The sequence below is a fragment of the Chlorocebus sabaeus genome, chromosome 20 (genome assembly GCF_047675955.1).
Source record: "Chlorocebus sabaeus isolate Y175 chromosome 20, mChlSab1.0.hap1, whole genome shotgun sequence".
Lineage (NCBI taxonomy): Eukaryota > Metazoa > Chordata > Mammalia > Primates > Cercopithecidae > Chlorocebus > Chlorocebus sabaeus.
In genome coordinates this window covers 19,443,015-19,465,949 of record NC_132923.1, presented here as the reverse complement: position 1 = coordinate 19,465,949, position 22,935 = coordinate 19,443,015, and the positions used below count along the sequence as shown (strand labels likewise).

General features: G+C 41.9%; 1 protein-coding gene across 1 annotated transcript in view; it reads right to left on the bottom strand.

The window, feature by feature from the left end:
* VTCN1 (V-set domain containing T cell activation inhibitor 1) overlaps nt 1-22,935 on the bottom strand; it is a 68,902-nt gene that overhangs the window by 9,978 nt on the left and 35,989 nt on the right. Inside the window, exons 2-3 of the mRNA XM_073008113.1 lie at nt 16,200-16,264; nt 2,720-3,067 (exon numbers count right to left, since the gene is read on the bottom strand). Of these exons, the coding sequence (XP_072864214.1) occupies nt 2,720-3,067; nt 16,200-16,264 (413 nt within the window). The remainder of the gene's footprint in view (nt 1-2,719; nt 3,068-16,199; nt 16,265-22,935) is intronic.

The following is a 22,935-nucleotide window of genomic DNA, read 5'->3' as shown; positions in this document are numbered from 1 at the left end:
CATCCACAAGCTTTGTTATCACAGAGATTTGGAGTTTGCTTGGGTAGAGACTGTCTGCTCTGGTATCCAGGGATAGAAATAGAAATTTATTTTCCTCCAAGGTAATTCACCTCACTGGAGAGGTAACTGCATTTTGAAATTAAGACTTAGCTTCCCCCCATATCCAGGCAGAGAGACAGTTGTGGAAAAATGTTAAAGCCTGGACTTTTTATGGGGGCAAAATATAATTTATTAATTTATTTGGCATCTTCCTTTACCTGGGACTGAGCTGGTGCTGAGTAAGTAGTAAAAGGAAAGCCCTTGCCTAACCCTTAAGGAGTCTGTTATCGAGCAGGGGAGACAAGACTCATATGCTCGGAGCAGGCAGGGAACTTGCTCTTGGGAGATGATGTGGGAAACTAAGTTTACATGACAATGAACCACCATTCATTAAGGGGGCACATACTCTGTGCCAGTATTGTATTCCAGACCTTATTTCATTTGATCCTCACAACACTCCTGTGAATACTATCATCCCCATTAAAAAACAAATCAACTTTTAATTTTGAAATAATTTTGGGTGTACAGAAGAGTTGCATAGAAGGTATAGAGTTCTGGCATAAGCCTCACCCAGTTTCCTCTAATGTTAACATCTTAAATAACCAATGTGCATTAGTCAAAACTGAGAAACCGGCCAGGCGCAGTGGCTCATGCCTGTAATCCCAGCACTTTGGGAGGCTGAGGTGGGCAGATCACCTGAGGCTGGGAGTTCGAGACCAGTTGACCAACATGGAGAAAACCAGTCTCTACTAAAAGTACAAAATTAGCTAGGTGTGGAGGCGCATGCCTGTAATCCCAGCTACTTGGGAAGCTGAGGCAGGAGAATCACTTGAACCCAGGAGGCAGAGGTTATGGTGAGCCTAGATCGCGCCATTGCACTCCAGCCTGGGCCACAAGAGCGAAACTCCATCTCGAAAAGAAAAAAAGAAAAAACAGAGAAACTGTCATCGGTACATTACTATCAATTAAATACCAGATTTGATTTGTATTTCAAGTTTTTCCACTAATGTTCTTTTTCTGTTCCAGGATTCCATCCAGAACACCACCATGCTTTAGTCATCATGTTGCCTGAGTTTCTTCTAGTCTGTCATGTTTTCCCAATTTCTGTATATTCCATGACCTTGACTGTTTTGAGGAGTACTGGTTAGGTATTTTGAAGAGTACTGGTTAGGTATTTTCCATGACCTTGACAGTTTTTGAGGAGTACTGGTTAGGTATTTTGTAGGACGACCCTCTGTTGGAATTCATCTGATGTTTTTCTCCTGATTAGACTGAGGTTACGGGTTTGAGAGAGGAAGAGCACAGGAGGCAAAGTGCCCTTCTCATCACATCCTATCAGAAGGAACATGCTGTTAACATGACTTATTAATGATGTTAACCTGGATCACCTGACTAAAGCAGTGTTTGCCGGATTTCTTTGCAAGCTGGATTTCACTAAGTCTAATATACCCTGAGTGGGGTAGGGAAGGTTTCAAGCTCCATTTTCTGGAGGGGAAGAGATCTAAATAAATTATTTGGAATTCATCTGTAAAGGGAATTTGTTTCATATCCCTCATTTATTTAAAAAGTATGAAGTCATATGTATTTATTCTATACCTTTGAGTTATAATTCAATACTATATTATTTATTTTGTTGCTTAAATTGCTACAGCTTTGCCATTAGAAGCTCTTTCAGTTGGCTCTAGTATCCCTTTGACATGACCCCATTTTAAGATGAAGAAACTGAGGCTCAGAGAGATTGCTTTGCCCAGGCCACTGTACGTACGCAGGTCTGATTCTAGATCTGAGCTTCGAATCATTGCATATACATATTATGAGGTGTGCAAGAAAGGCCTGTGCATACTAGTTTAGGCTGGAAAGGCCCAGTTTCGGTCTATCCTTCAAGGCTGCCCTCCAATGCCAGCTTCTCCAGGGGGCTTTCCCATGCCTCCCCTCCTATGCATTTGAATGGGATATCTCTCTTCCTCTCAATCACTCTATTTATATTTCTCTTAAAGCATTTGATACACTTTACTAATTATTATCATTTACAGACTTTTATTATCTCTGTCTGGACCCTTAACTCTGTGAGATCTATACTATGAGCTCTGCAAGGGTAAGGGAAATCTGTTTCATCATCTTTGTACTCCTCACAGTACCTGAGTCCCTTGTATACAAATTCAGAAAACAAATGTTAAATTGGGTTGGCAACAAAGGGTGGATTTCAGTGTTGCAGGGGAAGGGGAATTGATAAGTTTACAGGACAGTGTTGTTTTTGTTTTGGTTAGTTCCCTTTGAACTTCTAAAATGTGCCCACTGTCATGAGTCTCTGAAGGTACTGATTTCAGGACTGGACTTGGGTCTACTTAGCATGGAAATGTCCCAGGCTAGGCTGCTCTTATTAGCTATACCAGGGGCTACCACAAAAGAGACTACATTTATTTTGTTGAATAGAGAACACACTGGGAAATTCTGAAGCAGTGAGAACCCAGAACAAAAGATTTTTAAGGCCTCTCTTATAGTTGGCTACCTTTGGGGTTGGTGTGGGTCTTGGCCATAAAATGGCAAAAATAGCTGTTAGCAGAATTGGGAGTGTCATTGTCTGATATTGGCCACAACATGATATTTCATCAGTAACTCGTAATCTTTAGCCTCAAATAGTTTTGGTGCTTTAAAAAAATGTCTCTCCAAAGTAACTCACCTCCAGTTTTATACTCAAGGTTAGCATTCCCCTTGCCTTTAGAAGTGATGATATAACATTTGTAGGTGCCAGCGTCTGTAAGTTGTACATTTTTCAGCCGCAGAGAGGCATTGCCAACTATCACTTGATCAGCAAACACTGCTGTCCGGCCTCTGAACATTTCATCCTGCTCCGACAGCTCATCTTTGCCTTCTTTGAACTCATGGACCAAGCCTATAACACCTTCCTTCAGCCATTGTATCACGATATCAGAAAGTTTGATGTCAGGTTCAAAAGTGCAGCTCAGGATTCCATCCTCCCCAATGTTCCCAGCTGAGGCAACAGTAGTGACTGTGATGGAGTGTCTTCCTGCAGTTCAGGAAGCAAAGATCAATGCTAAGGGAAGCCTTGGAACTTCTACAACCAAACCCTTCATTACTGAAAGCCAGACAGAGACTTCTGTGATAAATTAAAAATACAGAAGAACATGAGAGGCATTAAGAAAAAGAAGACAAGAAGAGAAAAAGCAGGAAGACAATCGTTTTGATATATATATATAGCAGATCTGTCATATATAATGGCTTATGTAAGACCAAGTAACCCAAACCCTGAGAACACATTGGACTTGGGGTTTGAAGATGAAAATTCAAGTCTTGATTTTGTCACTTAATAGCCATGTAACCTTCAATAAGTCATGTAACCTTCTTGGATCTTAGAAAATTGGAGGTAACAATATCTGTCTTACCTACTGTATTAGTCCATTTTCACACTGCTGATAAAGACATACCTGAGACTGGGAAGAAAAAAAGGTTTAATTGGACTTACAGTTCCACATGGCTGGGAGGCCTCAGAATCATGGCGGGAGGTGAAAGGCACTTCTTACATGGTGGTGGCAAGAGAAAAATCAGAAAGATGCAAAAGCGGAAACCCCTGATAAACCCATCAGATCTTATTAGACTTACTCACTATCATAAGAACAGTATGGGGAAACTGCCCCCATGATTCAATTATCTCCCATTGGGTCCCTCCCACAACACATGGGAATTACGAGAGTATAATTCAAGATGAGATTTGGGTGGGGACACAGCCAAACCACATCATTCTATCCCTGGCCCCTCCAAATCTCATGTTCTCCCATTTCAAAACCAATCATGCCTTCCCAACAGTCCCCCAAAGTATTAACTCATTTCAGCATTAACTCAAAAGTCCACAGTCCAAAGTCACATCTGAGACAAGGCAAGTCCTTTTCACCTATGAGCCTGTAAAATCAAAATCAAGCTAGTTACTTCCTAGATACAATGGGGGTACAGGCATTGGGTAAATACAGTCATTCCAAATGGGAGAAATTGGCCAAAACAAAGTAGTTACAGGGCCTATGCAAGTCCAAAATTTTAAAGCTCCAAAGTGATCTCCTTTGACTCCAGGTCTCACATCCAGGTCATGCTGATGCAAGAGGTGGGTTCCCATGATCTTGGGAAGCTCCGCCCCTGTGGCTTTGCAGGGTGCAGTCTCCCTCCCAGCTGCTTTCATAGGCTGGCGTTGAGTGTCTGTGGCTTTTCTAGAAGAACAGTGCAAGCTGTCAGTGGATCTACCATTCTGGGGTCTGGAGGACAGTGGCTCTCTTCTCACAGCTCTACTAAGTGGCACTCCAGTGGGGACTTTGTGTTGGGGCTTCAATCCCATATTTTCCTTCTGCACTGACCTAGCAGAAGTTTTCCATGAGAGCCCCACTCCTGCAGCAATCTTCTGCCTGGGCATCCAGGCATTTCCATACATCTTCTGAAATCTAGGTGGAGGTTCACAAACCCCAATTCTTGACTTTTGTGTACTCACAGGCTCAACACCACATAGAAGCTGCTAAAACTTGGGGTTTGCACCCTCTGAAGCCATGCCCAAGCCCCTTTTGGGCACAGCTGGAGCAGCTGGGACACAGGGAACAAAGTCCCTAGGCTGCACACAGCATGAGGACCCTAGGCCCGGCCCACAAAACTATTTTCTCCTAGGCCTCCAGGCCTGTGATGGGAGGGGAAGCCATGAAGACCTCTCACATTTTCCCCATTGTCTTGAGGATTAATATTCAGTGCCTCATTACTTATGCAAATTTCTGCAGCCAGCTTGAAATTCTCCTCAGAAAATGGGTTTTTCTTTTCTTTCACATTGTCAAGCTGCAATTTTCTGAACTTTTATGCTCTGCTTCCCTTATACAACTGAATACCTTTAACAGCACCCAAGTTACTTCTTGAATGCTTTGCTGCTTAGAAATTTCTTCTACCAGATACCCCAAATCATCTCTCTCAAGTTCAAAGTTCCACACATCTCGAGGGCAGGGGCAAAATGTCGCCAGTCTCTTTGTTAAAACATAACAAGAGTCACCTTTCCTCCAGTTCTCAACAGGTTCCTCATCTCCATCTGAGACCACTTCAGTCTGGACCTTATTGTCCATATCACTATCAAGTTTTTGGTCAAAGCCATTCAACAAGTCTCTAGGAGATTCCAAACTTTCCCACATTTTCCTGTCTTCTTCTGAGCCCTCCAGACTGTTCCAACCTCTGCCTGTTATCCAGTTCCAAAGTTGCTTCCACATTTTCAGGTATCTTTTCAGCAGTGCCCCACTCTAGTGGTACCAATTTACTATATTAGTCCATTTTCATGCTGCTGATAAAGAAATACCTGAGACTTGGAAGAAAAAGAGGTTTAATTGAACTTAACAGTTTCACATGGCTGGGTAGTCCTCAGAGTCATGACGGGGGGTGAAAGGCACTTCTTACATGGCAGTGGCAAGAGAAAATGAGAAAGATGCAAAAGCGGAAACCCCTGATAAAACCATAAGATCTTGTGAGACTTATTTACTACCATGAGAACACTATAGGGGGAACTGCCCCCATGATTCAAATTATCTCCCACCAGGTCCCTCCTACAACACATGGGAATTATGGGAGTATAATTTAAGATGAGATTTGGATGGGGACACAGAGCCAAACTATATCACCTACTTTAAAGGTTTCTTATGAGGATCAAATCAAATGGATATTAACTTGATTTGCAAACTGTAATTACACATATAAGGTATTGTTATTCTCAGTTAACCAGAAGTGGTACAGAAGTGAAATCTCATGTTAACTAAATGTGGCTAGTCATTCTGAAGAATGCTGAATTCTAAAGTGCTGTGACTTTTTTTTTTAAATTTATTTATTATTATTATACTTTAAGTTGTAGGGTACATGTGCATAACGTGCAGGTTTGTTACATATGTATACTTGTGCCATGTTGGTGTGCTGCACCCATCAACTCGTCATTTACATCAGGTATAACTCCCAATGCAATCCCTCCCTAAAGTGCTGTGACTTTTATCTCAATTTGAATGATGAAGAAACTAAGGCATTGAGAAAATAAGTGATTTGATCAAGTTTATAGTGCTAGCTATAGCATAATGAAGAATTGTGTTTAATTCGGTTGACTTTTGGTTTAACATGAAAGCCACCCTCTCCTCTCCAAACATACCACCAGTAGAAATATTAATTATGTGCCAGCCGTATCCAACTACTTCTTCTTCACTTGGCCAGACTACAGCCCACCCAGTCAGGGAAGGATCAATCAGCTGTTCATTGTACACTGGGGGCTGCTGACTGAGGACACCTACTGGGGTGATTTAATTAACTGAATCTTCTTGAGAGGCTCTTTCTGTGGGTTGGATATGAAACTAAGGGCAGATGGCCTTGGAGCCCAAGAAGAGTGTGGAGGAGACACAAAGAAGTATGGGGGAGAGACCATGGGAGAGAAAAATGGAAAGAGTCTTCTATCCCCAGAGCTGTCTTGGATCCTGGGGGTGTTCAGGTCTAGTTCCTGTCCTAATCTCTGCATATCCTTTAAACAACACCTGATATTAAAGTGGCCTGCACAAATCTCTCTTTCTTATAGCCAAAAAAGCCCAACATAACGGGTCCTGAGCACTTCTTAACTGGACTTTTCAGCTTCTTTATTGATATTTCTACCTTTCGTCTTTGCCTCCATCCAATCTACTTTACATGCATTAATCCTACAGGTAGACCTTCTTACAATATAATTTGAACATGTCTGTTTCCTAATCACTCATCTTTAATGGTTCCTAAGAGCTGTGGAATGGATTTCACATTTTCCAGCCTGACCTTCAAAGCCAAATACTGCCTGGTACATAGTAAATGCTCCATACATATTAGCTCTTACTGCTATCTTTGCAGCCCTATCTCCAACTACATCCTCTCACAGTCCATTCTATCTGTATCAAATTATTTCTTGATTTTCTGCCTTCAATAAAAAACACACAAACAAAGCAGACATGTGTGTTTTTTTTTAATGTAAGAGGTAAACATTATCGGCATAAGGATATCCTTGGCTCTTCTCCTCTTCCAGCCTATTAGGGGTTGGAATTATCTCATTGACTCCTAGACCTCTACAAAGTAAATGAGGGTAATGAATGAGGAAGAGAGAACTGGAGAAGCTAATCTAGATGGATTTGCAGCAGAAAGAACAGAAGGCTACTGATGGAAGAAAAATTATAACTAGAAAAGGAGGAAGAGGAGACAAAAACAAGTACATAGCCTGGTTTGGAAGGATGTTTTAGAGGCTTGAGATTGTGAGAAGAGAGACTTTGGAAGCAGCTGCCATGCATGGCCATTCCTGTGGGAGATCTGGGAGAGGAATTATAAAAGGGGACAAAATGAAGTTTTTGTGGTGTAATAAGAACACAACACACCTCCATTCCCTGTGTTGGTATTTTCTTGAACATTGATTTAAAGATTCAGTTTGCTTTTCAAGTATTGTTACTTAAAGACTGATATCCAAGGCATCCCAGGCTAGCATGGGTTATACAATTACACTATGCGCCTTCACACCCCTGTTCATCTTGCACCTTTTAATTCACAGCTCACACTTCTTTACCACCAGTTATCCAAATTCTACTTATATTCAAGTCTGTTCAGATGGCAGCCCTCCCATGAAACCTTCTTTTAATTAACGAAAGGAAAAATTAGTAGATTCTCTCTTTACTTTCTTGTACCTTTTTTTTTTTTTTTTTTTTTGCCTTTATTATAGCAGCTATCTCCCTCTACCTGGTCTCTAGTCTATCTCCGAACTAGTTTGTGAGTGTTTCAAGAGCAGAGACTGTCTTAATCCTATCTGTAAGTCTTGTAGTGCCTACAGCTATGTTTCTGCAGAGAAAAATAATGTTTGTTGAGTTTATGAATAAATGAATAAATAAATGGAAATCAGTAGAAATCAAAGCATTGTTTGAAATAGGCTAAAATTATTGTAGGAGTAAGGGACGTTTGGCGGGATTACCACATCTAAATTTTGGGGAAATGTGAGCCAGTGAAAAGGAAGGCAATAAAAATACAGAAAGGTTCACAATAAAATCATGAATCAAATACAACCATGTTAGAGCAAGGGTAAATTTGAGGGTTGTTGATAAAGTGCCATTAAAGTTGAATTGAAAAATTACTTCTCAGAGAAAAATACATGATTAGCATGGTTTATGGAGAGAATGAAATGGTAGTGACATATCTTAGTTCTGTAATTGTATTACTGAATTAATTTTAATATGTTGGCCTTGAGCTCACAGGTAGGGAAACCAGCCACCTATCTCCCGGAGAAGTTAATGATTAAAAGCAGCAGCTGTAGAGTGCCCCAGGGACCTGCTGCAGGTTCTAGTCATATAAGGTTGCATTAATGATGTGGCAGATGGAATGAGTATAATGTTGATTAAATCCCCTCCACCCCAATGTCAAATAAAGAAGAGAAATAAGAGCCAGTGAGAACTTAAAAAAACCACAGGGACCTAGCCATTGCTTTGCACCCAGAAAGCAGTCAATAAAATACTTGTTTGTTAAGTGAATAAATGATTGTTAAAAGTGATAAAATTTAATTTGCAAGCAACCACATGTAAATATTACTTCTCACAAGAAAAGAAACTATTCAGACTTGCAAACAAACATAGGCTTAAGGAGGATTATACCGTCCGGCCTCGTATGACTCTCCAGGCCTATTGACTACCAGAGATTCTTTTTTATTTTTGTTTTTTGGAGACAGATACTCACTCCACCAAAGATTCTTGTGTGATTTGTTGAGTCAAAGGACAAAAGGGCCCCATGGAGATGGGTTAGAGGCAGGTACCTATTGATAGAGAATTCATTAAATGGGCACAGATTTTAAGCATTTCATTAGCCTCTAAGATTTCATCAAACCCCTTTAAAATTGGAAGACTGAGCCACTTACTGAAAATTAATTATCCAGCTTGTGAGGGCTAATTACTACCACAGCTCCTGTCTGCATGAGGAAAGTGGGGCTGTTAAAGCGGGGGCAAGAGGAAACCTGAGCAGCTCTGTGTTCACACGGCGGGAGGGAGTACTATTGAATCAGCGCTCTGTTCTAGGAGCAGGAATATCTTGAAGTGGGGGTACGGGTAACACAAGGCAAGGATTCTTTGCAGAAACTATGATGCTGGGGCAGCCTACAGCACTGGATGAAACCTGGAAAATGAGTTGTCCTTTGAAATGACTCAGAAAGACAAGTTCTGTACATTCCAATAGCATAGCGAGCATGCTAGATGTCTTCAGCAGATGGTCATCAGCATCTGCTAAAACTCAGCTGTCCAGATGGGCACCACAGCACATGGCTTACAAGGTGGAAATGCAAAGATTAACCTTGGGATCACACCTGTGAGTGCCACTCTTGCCAAAGAAGACGGTGGGGTTGAGAGAACAGTTCGTTCTGTGAGAAGAAATTTAAAAGGACACTGGGCCAGGCCAGATACGGAACAATGTAGGAAAGCAGCAGAACATGGTGTTTGAGAACATGGCACAGGTGCAGGCTGTCTGTGTTCAAGTCCCAGCTCTGCCACTTATTGGATATGTAACCTTAGTCAAGTTTTCCAACCCTTTATTTCATAATTTTTTAAAATCTGTAAAATGGGGATACTCCCTTAGAGGGTTCTTGAAAGGACTTAATGACACGATGCAGGTAAAGTGCTTAATACAGTACCTGAATTGCCACATGCTAAACCTTAAATCAGTATTGATATTGATAACCATTATTAACTAGAATCATTTGGAAAGATTGCAGATCAGAGCCCCAGGAGGTAAGGAAAGCAACATTTCACTAAATGTTTGCTTACAGTGACTCATTTGAAGCCATGAGAGAGTAAGAATGACCATTATGCCCATTTATGGATGAGGATAGAGACTCCGTGAGGTTAAATGGCTTGCTGAATGCCTTGGATCTAACTGTTAGTGGAGTCAGGGTCAGACACAACCTGGTCTGGCCCTGAGCCTATGCCCTTTCTACCAAATTTTGCTGATACCCAGGGCCAGATTGAGACATGTAGAGTGCCAACCCAATAAGAAGATATCCCTACTTCACTTAAAAATCCAAACCATTAAAAACCACAAAATAAGTGTAAGAAAGGCCCATAGCGTTTATTTTCTCAGATGACTCGAAGTTTTTTTTTTTTTTTTTTTTTTTGGATAGATCAAATATTTTCTAAATAAACTGTGCAATGTTTCCGTTTTGGTGTCATCAGCACACACCTAGTTGGTTTATCCAGTGTTTGAAGCTGGAGCATTACTGCAGTGTGATGAGTCCTTCACCAGGTTACTTAAGGGTTTGTGTCTGCTGCTTGAACCCCAACAGCTGGGCGGTGAGCCAAGGCCTTGGTGCCCAGCTGAGGAGCAGATGTCCCTGAGAACCTAAACATCCCAGACAGTATCTGAGAACACACCAAGAAAAACAGTCTCATTGCAAACACACCGCAGGCAAAGAGCCAGAAAACCAGCTTAAATGTAGCCTAGACATGGGAGACGGCACAGATCTCTAGGGCTGTCTTGTGCCGCCCAGGAGTACCCTGTATGTAAGTCCTAATAAACTCAATTACTCACCAGACTGGACTTGTCTAAGTCATTCTTTGGTCTTTCAGCTGCTTCCCAGTTCTGGCAGGGGGGTGGGGGTTGTGGGGGCGATGCGGGACACATGTTACAGTTCCAGGTTTTGCTCGTAACAATTATTAGGAGGCAGCATCCTGTGGCTTCAAAGGAGGCCTTTCCTGGTGTGACCAGGAAATTGTGCAGTTCCTAGGAGGTGCTATAGGAATGCGTTAATAATAGCAAATTTTTACTAAAAGCACTGATGGCATCCATATAAATAACAATGGCAGTTGCTTATCACACACAGGTGTCAGGCACTCGATAAGAACTCTCCTTTAATTCTCACAATGACCCTGCCTGTTTTACCAGTGAGGAAACGTTTAAGTTGTATCCCAAAGGATATACAGTTACTGTGAGCCCTGAGATTTGAATGGCTCTGATTCTGAGATTCCTCCATTATACAGAGCTGTTCAAAGTCACTCAGAGAGTGGGTGATAGCGCAGGGACTGGGCTGGGTATGGTTAGGGGCCTTTCCGTCACGTCTCCTTCCTTCTCGAAGGCTTATCCACAAGAGCTGTCCTTTAACCAGGGGCTGATTGGAACCCCTCAACCTCTCTTTCAAATGGTCTACCCCAAATGCATTTTATGTTTTATGGGGTCTTTATTTAGAATTTATAAGGAGCAGGATGGCTATGCAAAGGTGGCTATACAGCATCAGGAGAGTTACCAAGAAATAGAATTTCTTTCTGTATTGGGGAAAAGTTTTACATTTTCAAAAGCTGTAGTCTCAGGAATCATGCCTGCAAGGCAAACCACAAAACACCCTTCTTCACCACAACTCTGTGTGGACGTTGTCCTTGGTATGGGGTGATGGGTAGGAGTGTAGGTTAGTGAAGCAAATTCCCAAGGCTGGAAATACAGCCATGCTCACTTGCTGACTGTGTGTGTCCTTCCACAAATTTCTCATCTGAACATAGTAATAACATCTACCTCCTATTTGTTGTGTGTAGTAAGACAAATCATGTATGCAAAGTTATTCAGTACAGTGGAGTGCAGGAAGAAAGGATTCAAAAGATATTATCATCAAGATAAAGTTTAGATATTTGTCTTCACCCAAATCTCATGTTGAAATGTAATCCCCAATACTGGAGATGGGGCCTGGTGGGAGGTGTGTGGGTCATGGGGGCAGATCCCTCATAAATGGCTTGGGCTATCCCCTTGGTGATAAGTGAGCTCTTGGGCTCTGAGTTCACATGAGATCTGGTCATTTAAAAGTATGCGGCACCTCCTCACCACTCTCTCTCTCCCTCTTGCTCCTGCTTTCGACATATGACATGCCTGTTTCCCCTCGCTGTCCATCATGATTGAAAGCTCCCTGTGGCTTCACCAGAAGCCAGGCAGATGCCAGCAACATGCTTCCTGTAAAGCCTGCAGAATCGTGAGTCAATTAAACTTCTTTTCTTCATAAATTACCCAGTCTCAGGAATTTCTTTACAGCAGTGCAAGAATGGCCTAATACACATCATTGTCTGCTTAATGCTTTTTGCTTAATTTCAATGTCTTATATATTAAACCAGCTAACATTTTACTGAATTCATTTAAAGTGTGCTCATATGATGATCTCTGATAAAGGTTATAGTCCTTTTAATAGAGGCAATTGAAAAGTCCAACTAAACAGTATTAAACTAATAAACTGCCCATTTTATCCAAATAACCAGCTGTCACCCAGTGAAATGGGAAGGAGGCAGAACACCTTTTTATTGGCAGTAGTAGAGTTTCAAATTTTTAATGGTACATTACTGGATTGAGTAGACTATTACTTCTATCTATTCACACCTCCATGCATCCATCCAACTGTCCATTCAAAAAGCATTTAAGGAGCACCCTGTGCATTCAAGGAACTGAATTCAGTTCTCAAGGTGGCTGTCGCTATGCAACAGGAAAAGATATGAGTAGCAAACCTGTTGACTAACACAGGGAAGTTATGACATTCTGAAAATTCTTGCTAGGGTAGTCAACACCACTAACAACCAAAAGATAAACAACTCTCTGAGTTCTGATGCCACGTCAGTGAGCCTCAGGTCCAAGAAAGTTTTGTCATTAAGATTTAGAGTGACAAACAAATACTAGGGTTTTAATTGAAGGTGATGTATAAGATCAGGAATAGGGTAAATTATAATTAAGAGTTAAACCTTAGTGAGGAAGGTACCAAAATGTACTTTAGCATTAATATCTTTAAAACTTATTCTAAAATATTTGGTTTATCAGTCAATATTTTATTTTCTTATAAAGAATATATATGTAAATCCGAAAGCAGTGGCTCATACCTGTAATCCTAGCACTCTGGGTGGTTGAGGCGGGCAGATCACTTGAGGTCAAGAGTTCGAGACCAGCCTGGCTAACATGGCAAAATCCTGTCTCTACTAAAAATACAAAAAATTAGCCAGGTGTGGTGGTGTGCGCCTGTAATCCCAGCTACTCAGGAGGGTGAGGCAGGAGAATCACCTGAAGCTGGGAGGCAGAGGGTGTAGTGAGCCAAGATTATGTCACTGCACTCCAGCCTGAGCAAGACTCTGTCTCAAAAAAAAAAAAAAAAAAAAAAAAAATCAGCCAGGCGTGGTGGTGCATGCCTGTAATCCCAGTTACTCAGGAGGCTGAGGCAGGAGTATTGCTTGAACCCAGGAGGCAGAGGCTGCAGTAAGCCAAGATTGTGCAACTGTACTCCAGCCTGAGCGACAGAGCAAGACTCTATCTCAAAAAAAAAAAAGAATATATATGCATATAAACATAAAGTGTATATATACATTCATGACATTATATACATATTACATTTATATACATACATTTACAAAAGTTTTTGTATGTCTGTATTGAAGTATACAAACATAACAATCCACATATCATAACTGTACAGCTTGAAGAATGATTATAACTTTATTCCATGTAACCATCATCACAACAAAGAATAGAACCTTACTGCCCTTCCAGCAGTGTCCTCATTCCCCTCCTCACTGCTACCTGCTTACTTGTACCCAAAGGTAAGAACCATTATTATTACTCTACCTTTTACCAGCAGAGATCATTTGCCTATTTTTCAACTTCATATGCATGGAACCATACAGAACTTACTCTTTTGTGCTCTTCTGTAGTTCCACATTATGGTTTGCATATGAAAATGTACTCAGTCTCTGTCACTAGGAAACAGAAATTAAAACCACAAAATTCCACAACACCCAGTATTGGTGAGGTCGTGGAGAGCTTGATCTCTCATGCATTGTTGGTGAAGAGTAGATTGGCTCATCACTTTGAAAAATGGAATGGCCGTATCTACTTAAAGCTATTTATTGGCCTTTTGTACATACTCCTTGTGAGCTGCTTTTTTAAGCACTCACACTCCTTATGAGCTGCTTTAAGACATTAGAAAAAGAATCGAAAGATGGTCAAATAAAGCAGGAAGAGGAATATTAATAAAGACAAAAGCCAAAATTAGTAAAATAGGAATACAAATCAGAGAAAACATAAATAAGCTAAAAGCTGGTTCTTTCAAAACTACTATAAAGATAACAATACCTTATAAATCTATTTTAGTATATGAGAGAGAAAGAGAAAACAGAAGAAAGAAAACAAGAGAGACAGAGTAGAATAGAGAGAAAGACAGAGAGAGAGAGAGAGAAAAAAAAAACAACCAAGATTATGAACGGGAAAAGAAATAAATTAACATAGGAAATCAATATTAGAATGAAACAGGCTAGTGAATTCAGAAACAGATGCCCACACATTTGGATACGTGATTTACGACCATGATGGCACTGGAGGGAAGTGGGGGAAGGACAGTGTGTCCAATAAACGGTGCTGGGTTTACTGGATACCATAAGGAAAAAAATGAATCTTGACCCCTCTCTTGTACTACATACAAAATTAACTCGAGATGGTTTGCAGATATAAATGCGAAAGACAAAACAATAAGGCTTCTACAAGATAATCTAGAAGAACATCTTCATGACCTCGCAATAGGCAAAGATTTCTTAAACAGGTTACAAAAAGCTCCAAATATAAAGAAAAGGATCAACAAAAATTAAAATTAAGAACTTCTGCTCATTGAAAAACATCATTAAGAGAGTGAAAAAGCAAAGTGTAGAGTTTAAGAGATTTGGTGATGCCTGTAACTAGCTTGCATCCACGATATACAAGGAATTACTGACAAATCAAAAAGAGAAAGACAAATATCCCAATAGAAAAAAATGAATGAAAGATAAAATATACATGTTATTTATTTTTTTATTTTTAATGTAGAGACAGGGTCTCTTTGTTGCCCAGGCTGGTCTTGAACTCCTGGCCTTAAGCAGTACTCCCACCTCAGCCTCCCATAGTGCTGGCATTATAGGCATGAACCACCACACCTGGCCTAAAATATACATGATTGATGATGAAGAAAGTGGGGAAGGGATGAATGTCTTTCTAGCAAACACAACTCTAGCAAGTTTTCTTAGCTTTGACTTTGTGACAAAATTGAGTGGCAGCATGTCTACACTGGAGGAGTGTGGCAGAAAGGTCTCTGGAATATAGAAACTAAAGTTATGGAGCTTTGGTCATGACTGAGTTAAAATGAATGTGTTGGACTGAATCAGGTGGTTTATGAAAAAAAGAGCAGAAAATTCGCCTCAGGGAAGACAGCTGCCGGCCTTAACTCACTCAATGTCAAATTAAAGCAGCATCCATAAAAGATGCTTCAGAGGAGTGGCCTAGGCAGAAGAGGAAAGTGAAGACTCTTCCGCAACTGACATTGGTTAGCTACGTTCAGAAACTAACCATCTGTGCTACAGTGGTATCTGTTTCCTACAAGGTAGAGTAGTCATGACCAGTTTTCTCTTTACCTAAGACCCCTGTGTACAAAGATTTGACATTCTTTAACACTTCAGTTGAAGCTTCGTTGCAAAGAAATCATCCACCCAGGACAACCACTGACAGAATGGCTCAGAGGCAGCACTTTACCTGTGATCCCAGAATGACATCTTCAGCACTGACTGATAGACTACTGATAAACATGTCGTTTGATTATCTCAACTAACTGGTGATGTTGACAGTATCTCCCCACTCAAAAATGAGGAAACTAGACTGGGCACAGTGGCTCAGGCCTGCAATCCTAGCACTTTGGGAGGCCGAGGCAGGTGAATTGCTTAAGCTCAGGAGTTTGAGACCAGCCTGAACAATATGGTGAAACCCCATCTCTACTAAAAATAAAAATATTAGCCTGGCGTGATGGTGCATATGCCTGTAGTCCTAGCTACTTGGGAGGCTGAGGTGAGAGGATGGCTTGAACCCAGGAGGTGGAGGTTGCAGTGAGCTGAGATCATGCCACTGCACTCCAGCCTGGGCAAGAGAGCCAGATCCTGTCTCAAAATAAATACCTACCTAATGAAAAATGAGGACACTGACGTCGAGGACTTAAATGACTAATGTGGAGAGAGCACAAGAAGTAGAAGAATGAATGCTATACTCTGAGGTTTTCTGGGTCCAAGCTCTGGGCTCTTCCCATGCTACCACACTGAGTGATTAGGAGTTTAATGGTGAGGGGTGAATAGATTGCAGTAATGCAAGAAATCACATACCTGAAATACCAAAGCCAATGATGAGTGCAATTGCTCCAGCCAGAATAAAGATGATGCTAATTATGCTACGGGAAGAGAGAGAGTGAAACACAAAATTACTTCTCCGTTCCTCTTGATGTGCTGCTTTGCAACCAGGGTACAAATCTGTTGTGGATAAGATGAGTTACATAAAGCATCTCAATTTTTTCTTCCACATAAGCTTCTTCCTAGAAATGGGTACCTTAGAAAGGAATTTCACCAATTCCATCCCCATCCCCCTGGGGCTCTGTGATCAATGAAAAGAGTGACCCTTGCCTCTGACTGTGCCATTTACTGTCCTATTTCCAGATCAGGGAAGACCATATATGAAGGCTATTGGGGCAAGAATGATGAAAACACCTCTTCAATGCCAGGTGCCACTTGAGAAGGACTGGTCCCTTTCCCAGCCTGCCCTGAGCATCACTGTCCACCCTCTTGTGTCATTTGTCTTCCTGTCTTGTCTCCTTCCATAGACTTTAAACTCCATTAAGGATAATGGCCACATCTTCTTTACTTTGTACCCACTCATGCCTCATCTACTGCACTCCACACGTCCTCAGTGGGAGTCTGTTTTCTCTTATTAAAAAAACAAAAACAAAAACATATTTACTACAGAAAGTTTAGAAAACATAAAGAAGCAAAAATGAGACAAATAAATCACCTGTAATCCCATCATCTAAACACAACCACTGTGTTTTGATACGATCCTCACCAATTATTTTTTATTTTAAGTTCTGGGATACATGTGTAGAACGTGCAGGTTTGTTACATACGTACACATGTGTCATGGTGGTTTGCTGCACCTATCAACCCGTCATCTAGGTTTTAAGCCCTGCATGCATTAGGTATTTGTCCTAATGCTCTCCCTCCCCCTGCCCCCTAACCCCCGACAGGCCTCAGTGTGTGATGTTCCCCTCCCTGTATCCATGTGTTCTCACTGTTCAACTCCCATTCATGAGTGAGAACATGTGGTATTTGGTTTTCCGTTCCTGTGTTACTTTGCTGAGAATGATGGTTTCCAGTTTCATCCATGTTCCTGCAAAGGACATGAACTCATTCATTTTTATGGCTGCATAGTATTCCATGGTGTATATGTGCCACATTTTCTTTATCCAGTCTATCATTGATGGGCATTTGGGTTGGTTCCAAGTCTTTGCTATTGTAAATAGTGCTGCAATAAACACACGTGTGCATGTATCTCTATAGAAGAATGATTTATAATCCTTTGGGTATATACCCAGTAATGGGATTGCTGGGTCAAATGGTACTTCTGGTTCTAGATCCTTGAGGAATTGCCACACCATTTTTTATGATGGTTGAACTAATTTACACTCCCACCAACAGTGTAAAAGCATTCCTATTTCTCCACAACCTTGCCAGCATCTGTTGTTTCCTGACTTTTTAATAATCACCATTCTAACTGGTGGATCCTCACCAATTTTTAATGAACAGATTAACAAATGACACGTGGGAAACTAAATAAATAAATAAGGAAGTATTGCTTACATGTACTAAGTGCTAGAATTATATGGCAGACATGTTGTTCCAAGCAGCATTTATAACTTATATCAATTATCCATTTAGTAATCTTAGGAGGAGAGCAAATTTTATTGTCTCCATTTTATAGATGGGGAAGTGACACAGGGAGATTAAGCATCTTCCCTAAAGTCACACAGTTGGCAAGTGGCAGAGCAGAGATTAGATTTTAGAATTTGTCTCTTAAATCTGTACTCAACTCCCTCCAAGTGTACCAAGGGTAGGAGCTCACAGATGGGGCGGGTCCCCTTTCTTTGCCAAGGGGAACATGCACTCCTTGAGGGGTCACCTGCTTTAGCTCGTGAGAGTGACTCAGGCAGAGCAGAAGGCACAGGTCAAAGTGGTTCCTGGGAAGCTCGCCCGTTGCTGCCTGTCCTGGTGCATACATCATCGGTCAGACGTCCTCAGCCGCCCTCTCACACGGCTGCCAATTCACACGCTCCCAACACCCACGCTGATGTTACTCAATAGGCAGGACAAAAGAAAGGCACAGGGAGGCAAAGAACGATGCTATAGAGAGGAAAATGAAGCACGGAGCATTGCACTTTCTGCCCTGAATAGGCTCATTGTACCCAGCCTCCTATGGCTCACGAATGGACCCACCAGACAGAAACAAGAGTACCCTGCAGGCCAAGCCCTCATGAGGTGCAGCCACAGGGCAGCAAGTGAAGCTTTAAATAATAGGGCATCTGCTAAACTGATTCCAAGGGGAGACTACATTTGGCCACTGCTCCTCTTTTTCCACACCTCAGTGCAGCCTCAGTGCTTACTGGTCCAAGAGAGTGAGAACAGCTAGATAAAGTTATAGCAAGAGGCACCATCCTCCGGCTGTCTTTGACTACTGAGACAGGCAGCTGACTTGTGTGTGACCAAGGGTTTTCATTCACTTTGGGTAAATTACTTCATCTCTCTGAGGCTCATTTTCTTTTTTTGTAAAATGGGAAATAAAGTAATTCCTGCTTTACCTATTATAAAGGTTGCATGTCCCCCCCCCCACCCCTGCCAACATTCACGTTGAAGTCCTAACCCCAAGTACCTCTGAGTGTGCCTTTACTTATTAATAGGGTCACTGTGAGAGGTGAAGCCAGCTGGACTTCCTGGTCAAGTGGGGACTTGGAGAACTTTTCTGTCTAGCTAAAGGATTGTAAATGCACCAAGAAGTACTCTGTAAAAATGCACCAATCAGCGCTCTGTGTCTAGTTAAAGGATTGTAAACACACCAATCAGCACTCTGTAAAATGGACCAATCAGCAGGATGTGGGTGGGGCCAAATAGGAGACTAAAAGCTGGCCACCCCAGCCAGTAGGGGCAAACTGCCTGGGTCCCTGTGTACACTGTGGAAGGTTTGTTCTTTCGCTCTTCACAATAAATCTTGCTGCTGCTCCCTCTTTGGGTCTGCACCAACTTTAAGAGCCCTAACACTCACCATGAAGGTCCATGGCTTCATTTCTGAAGTCAGAGAGACCCCGAACCCACTGGGAGGAACAAACAACTCCGGACACACCACCTTTAAGAGCTGTAACACTCACTGTGAGGTCAGCGGCTTCATTCTTGACGTCAGCGAGACCAAGAACCCACCAGAAGGAATAAATTCTGGACACAACTGCAGATGTAATTAGTTAAGGTCATACTAGAGTAGGGTAGGGGTGAATTCCTAATCCAGTATGGCTGGTGTCTTTATAAAAAGGGGAAATTTCAATGCACATGAACACACATACCCACACACACACACATGCAACACCATGTAAAGATGAAAGCAGAGATCTACAACTCAAGGAACACCAAAGGTTGCCAGCAAACCTCCAGAAGCTAGGAGAGACATGCAACGGATTCTCTCTCACCACTCTCACAAGTGACAAATCCTGCAGACATGTCCATCCCGGCCTGCAGCCTCCAGAGCTGTGAGATAACACATTTCCATTTCTCAGCCACCTGGTTTGTGGTACTTTGTTACAACAGCACTAGCAAACTAATACAAAAAGGTCATTTCAGGATCAAATTAGATGATGAATGTGGCATTATTCAGAAGGGGCTATTCATACACACTTTTTACTATAAACACATTTTACACATAAGCTATTGCTGCAAGTTTATTATTAAAAGCTGTGACTTTTACGGGAGGGGACCTGAGCAGCGACACTGAACAGATATGTGGGCACTCACCTAGAAGAGGGGGACAATGGAAGTTGTGTATTTCAGCCAAAGCTCCTAGCCCCTCCATCACACCAGGCCCACGTTTCCCTCACTGTGAAAACAGAACCCTGCCATCTGTCACCAAATTCCCTATCGGAGCAGGAATCACCTTGAGGTTTGTTCTGAACGAGTATTCCCTTGGGAAACAGTTCAACTTCCAGAGCCTTGGAAAGAGAAGCAGGAACTATCAGAGCAGCCAAATTAATTCCTGTCTGTTGCTTATTAATTTTTTAGAAAGATGAAAAAAATATTTCACTGTAGGGGTTCTTACATTGCTTTCTGATCTTTGCTTTCCCCTCAATGATTTCCAATAACTATGCTACAGGAAATGTTTAATGCAAAACTATGTCTTCTAACCACTGCATTGGGATTCACAGTGTACTTTTGGTACCCACTCATTACAAAAGGGCCCAAATAAAAATCAATGCTTTCGGAGGGCTTGCTCATTTAGTAAACATTTATTAAGTACTTACTATGTGAAAGACATAGTGCTAGTCAATATGAAGGAGACGGAGAGATGTTGTAAACAAAGTCCCTGCCCTCAAGAAGCTTATAGTTAAACTGAGGTGACATACACACAAACCTTTGTAATAATCTGAGGCAAAATGTGATCAGGGCTTTAGTAAAGAAACAGACAGACCAGGCACGGTGACTCACACCTGTAGTCCCAGCACTTTGGGAAGCTGAGGCGGGCGGATTACCTGAGGTCAGGAGTTCAAGACCAGCCTGACCAACATGGTGAAACCCTGTCTCTACTAAAAATACAAAATTTAGCTGGGCGTGGTGGTACACACCTATAATCCCAGCTACTTGGGAGGCTGGGACAGGAGAATTGCTTGAGCCCGGGAGGTGGAGGTTGCAGTGAGCCGAGACCTAGGGAGGTAGGAAGAATTTAAACCCAGGGGAAACAGAGATAATCAAAGTGCATTTCCATGAACAAATTTCAAAGAAAGTGAAGAGAAAGGCTTTATTCAGAAATGTATTGAGCTGATCCATGCTGCTACACACTCTCTGTCCAAGGCAGAAACACACAGAAAAGGTATTATTTCTGCTGCACTGGGGGTGCAGGGGGTCAGGATCTAAGCATTGCACTTTAGTGCTCTGGGCTGTGGGCTGGGAAGGTGCTTTCAGAGGCTGCAGAACCCAGAGCCTTCCAGGTGAAGGAGTAGCTTTGCAGCCTGGAATTCTGTCCCCCTTCCTGAGGAGGGCCTGGTTCGGTTCCCTCACATTCCTGCTTCAGCTGCTGCTGCCTTCTGCAGCACGTGAAAGAAACTGGGCCTTTGTTAAAACATGATATGCACATTCCTGAAAAGCCTCACATTCTGCGAAATTACACAATAAAGGTAACAGGCCTTATGGGGAAAAATAGGGTTAAAGGCAGACCGCTCGAAACCTATGTGGCTTTGTCATTACTCTACTAACAGAAACAATAACTAGTACCTCGGGAGATAACTTGGACAGACAAGTCAGGCAGCTCAGTAGGGCCGGAAACTACTTCAGGGGAATATATAAATATAAAAATGAATATAAAAAATGCACAGATATAATAAAATAAATACTCCGGCTGCTGGGTGCTGTGAGCCGGCGTGGTTGCTGTGAAGGTGGGTGCGGCAGATGTGCAGCCTAGAACTCGCAAGGGTAGGATGTACTTCCCTGGAGAGGGAGCCCCGTGTGCAGATGTTCATTCAAAAAAATTCTTCTTAATAAAATAAAAATAGAACTGAAAGCCATGCTAAGCCTTTCCCACTGAAGTTCTCATTCTATTCTGCTATTTCAACTCTCCTTGCTTTGAAAAAAAAAAAAAGGCATGTGAACCAACACAACCTCCATGTTGTCCTGCCATCATTCCCGTTTTTAAACCATACATGAGCTCACTGATGCTATAGAAACATACACTGCAGCAGACAGGCTGTATTACTGTACCACACACCAAAAAATAAACCAGAATAGAGACAACTATCTCTCCCTCTCTCTCTCTCTTTTTTTTTTTCCGAGACGGAGTTTCACTCCGTTGCCCAGGCTGGAGTGCAGTGGCATGATCTCAGTTCACCACAACCTCCGCCTCCCAGGTTCAAGCTATTCTCCTGCCTCAGCTTCCCAAGTAGCTGGGATTACAGGCGCATGCCACCACGCCCAGCTAATTTTTTATTTTTAGTAGAGATGGGGTTTCACTATGTTGGCCAGGCTGGTCTTGAACTCCTGACCTCATGTGATCCGCCTGCCTCAGCCTCCCAAAGTGCTGGGATTACAGGTGTGAGCCACCGCAGCTGGCCGGAGACACCTATCTCTTAAGGACAACCATTCATTTATCAGAGGTCCATGGAATGGCATAACAGTAGCTGACGCTTAACAGGCATGTGTGGTAATTCTTCATTATATGGTATCTCGTTCAACCCTACAGCAACCCCATGAGATAAGTACTACTCTCATTACCTTTTTACGTGTGGGGAGACTGAGGCTTAGCTTAAGTAACAGATGAAGCTGTCATAACTGGAAGGTGGGAATGTCAGGTTTCGATTTGAGGGAGTATGACTTACAGACTTGAGGTCTTAACTACATGCTATACTTCTAGAAAAAGTGGCAGGAGGCCTCATGTTTGGAAGGCCCCCGTCACCTCCTCAAGTTCCTTTTCTAAAAACAAGAGCTTTCTGGATCTGCTACACAGTGTATAGAGCCCTCAGTCTGGAAAACATAAAATGCTTTTTGTTTTATTCAAACATGAATGGCTTCTATGTTCTCGAGTTTCTGCTTCCTTCTCAAATACTAACAGAACTGAGAGATACCACATTCCTTATAGATCATAGTTCAGCTCCACTCGTGTGACTGATAAATGTCTAAAACTCTGAAAACTAGATTAGTTTTGCAAATGTGTGATTTATTTGAATATACCAAGCAGGATTTTTGAGTAAATCAAGTTGCAGCAAACATATTACATTGTTCACAAACCAACGAAGTGACTTGGTTTATAAAGAATGCTGAAATTAAAGAC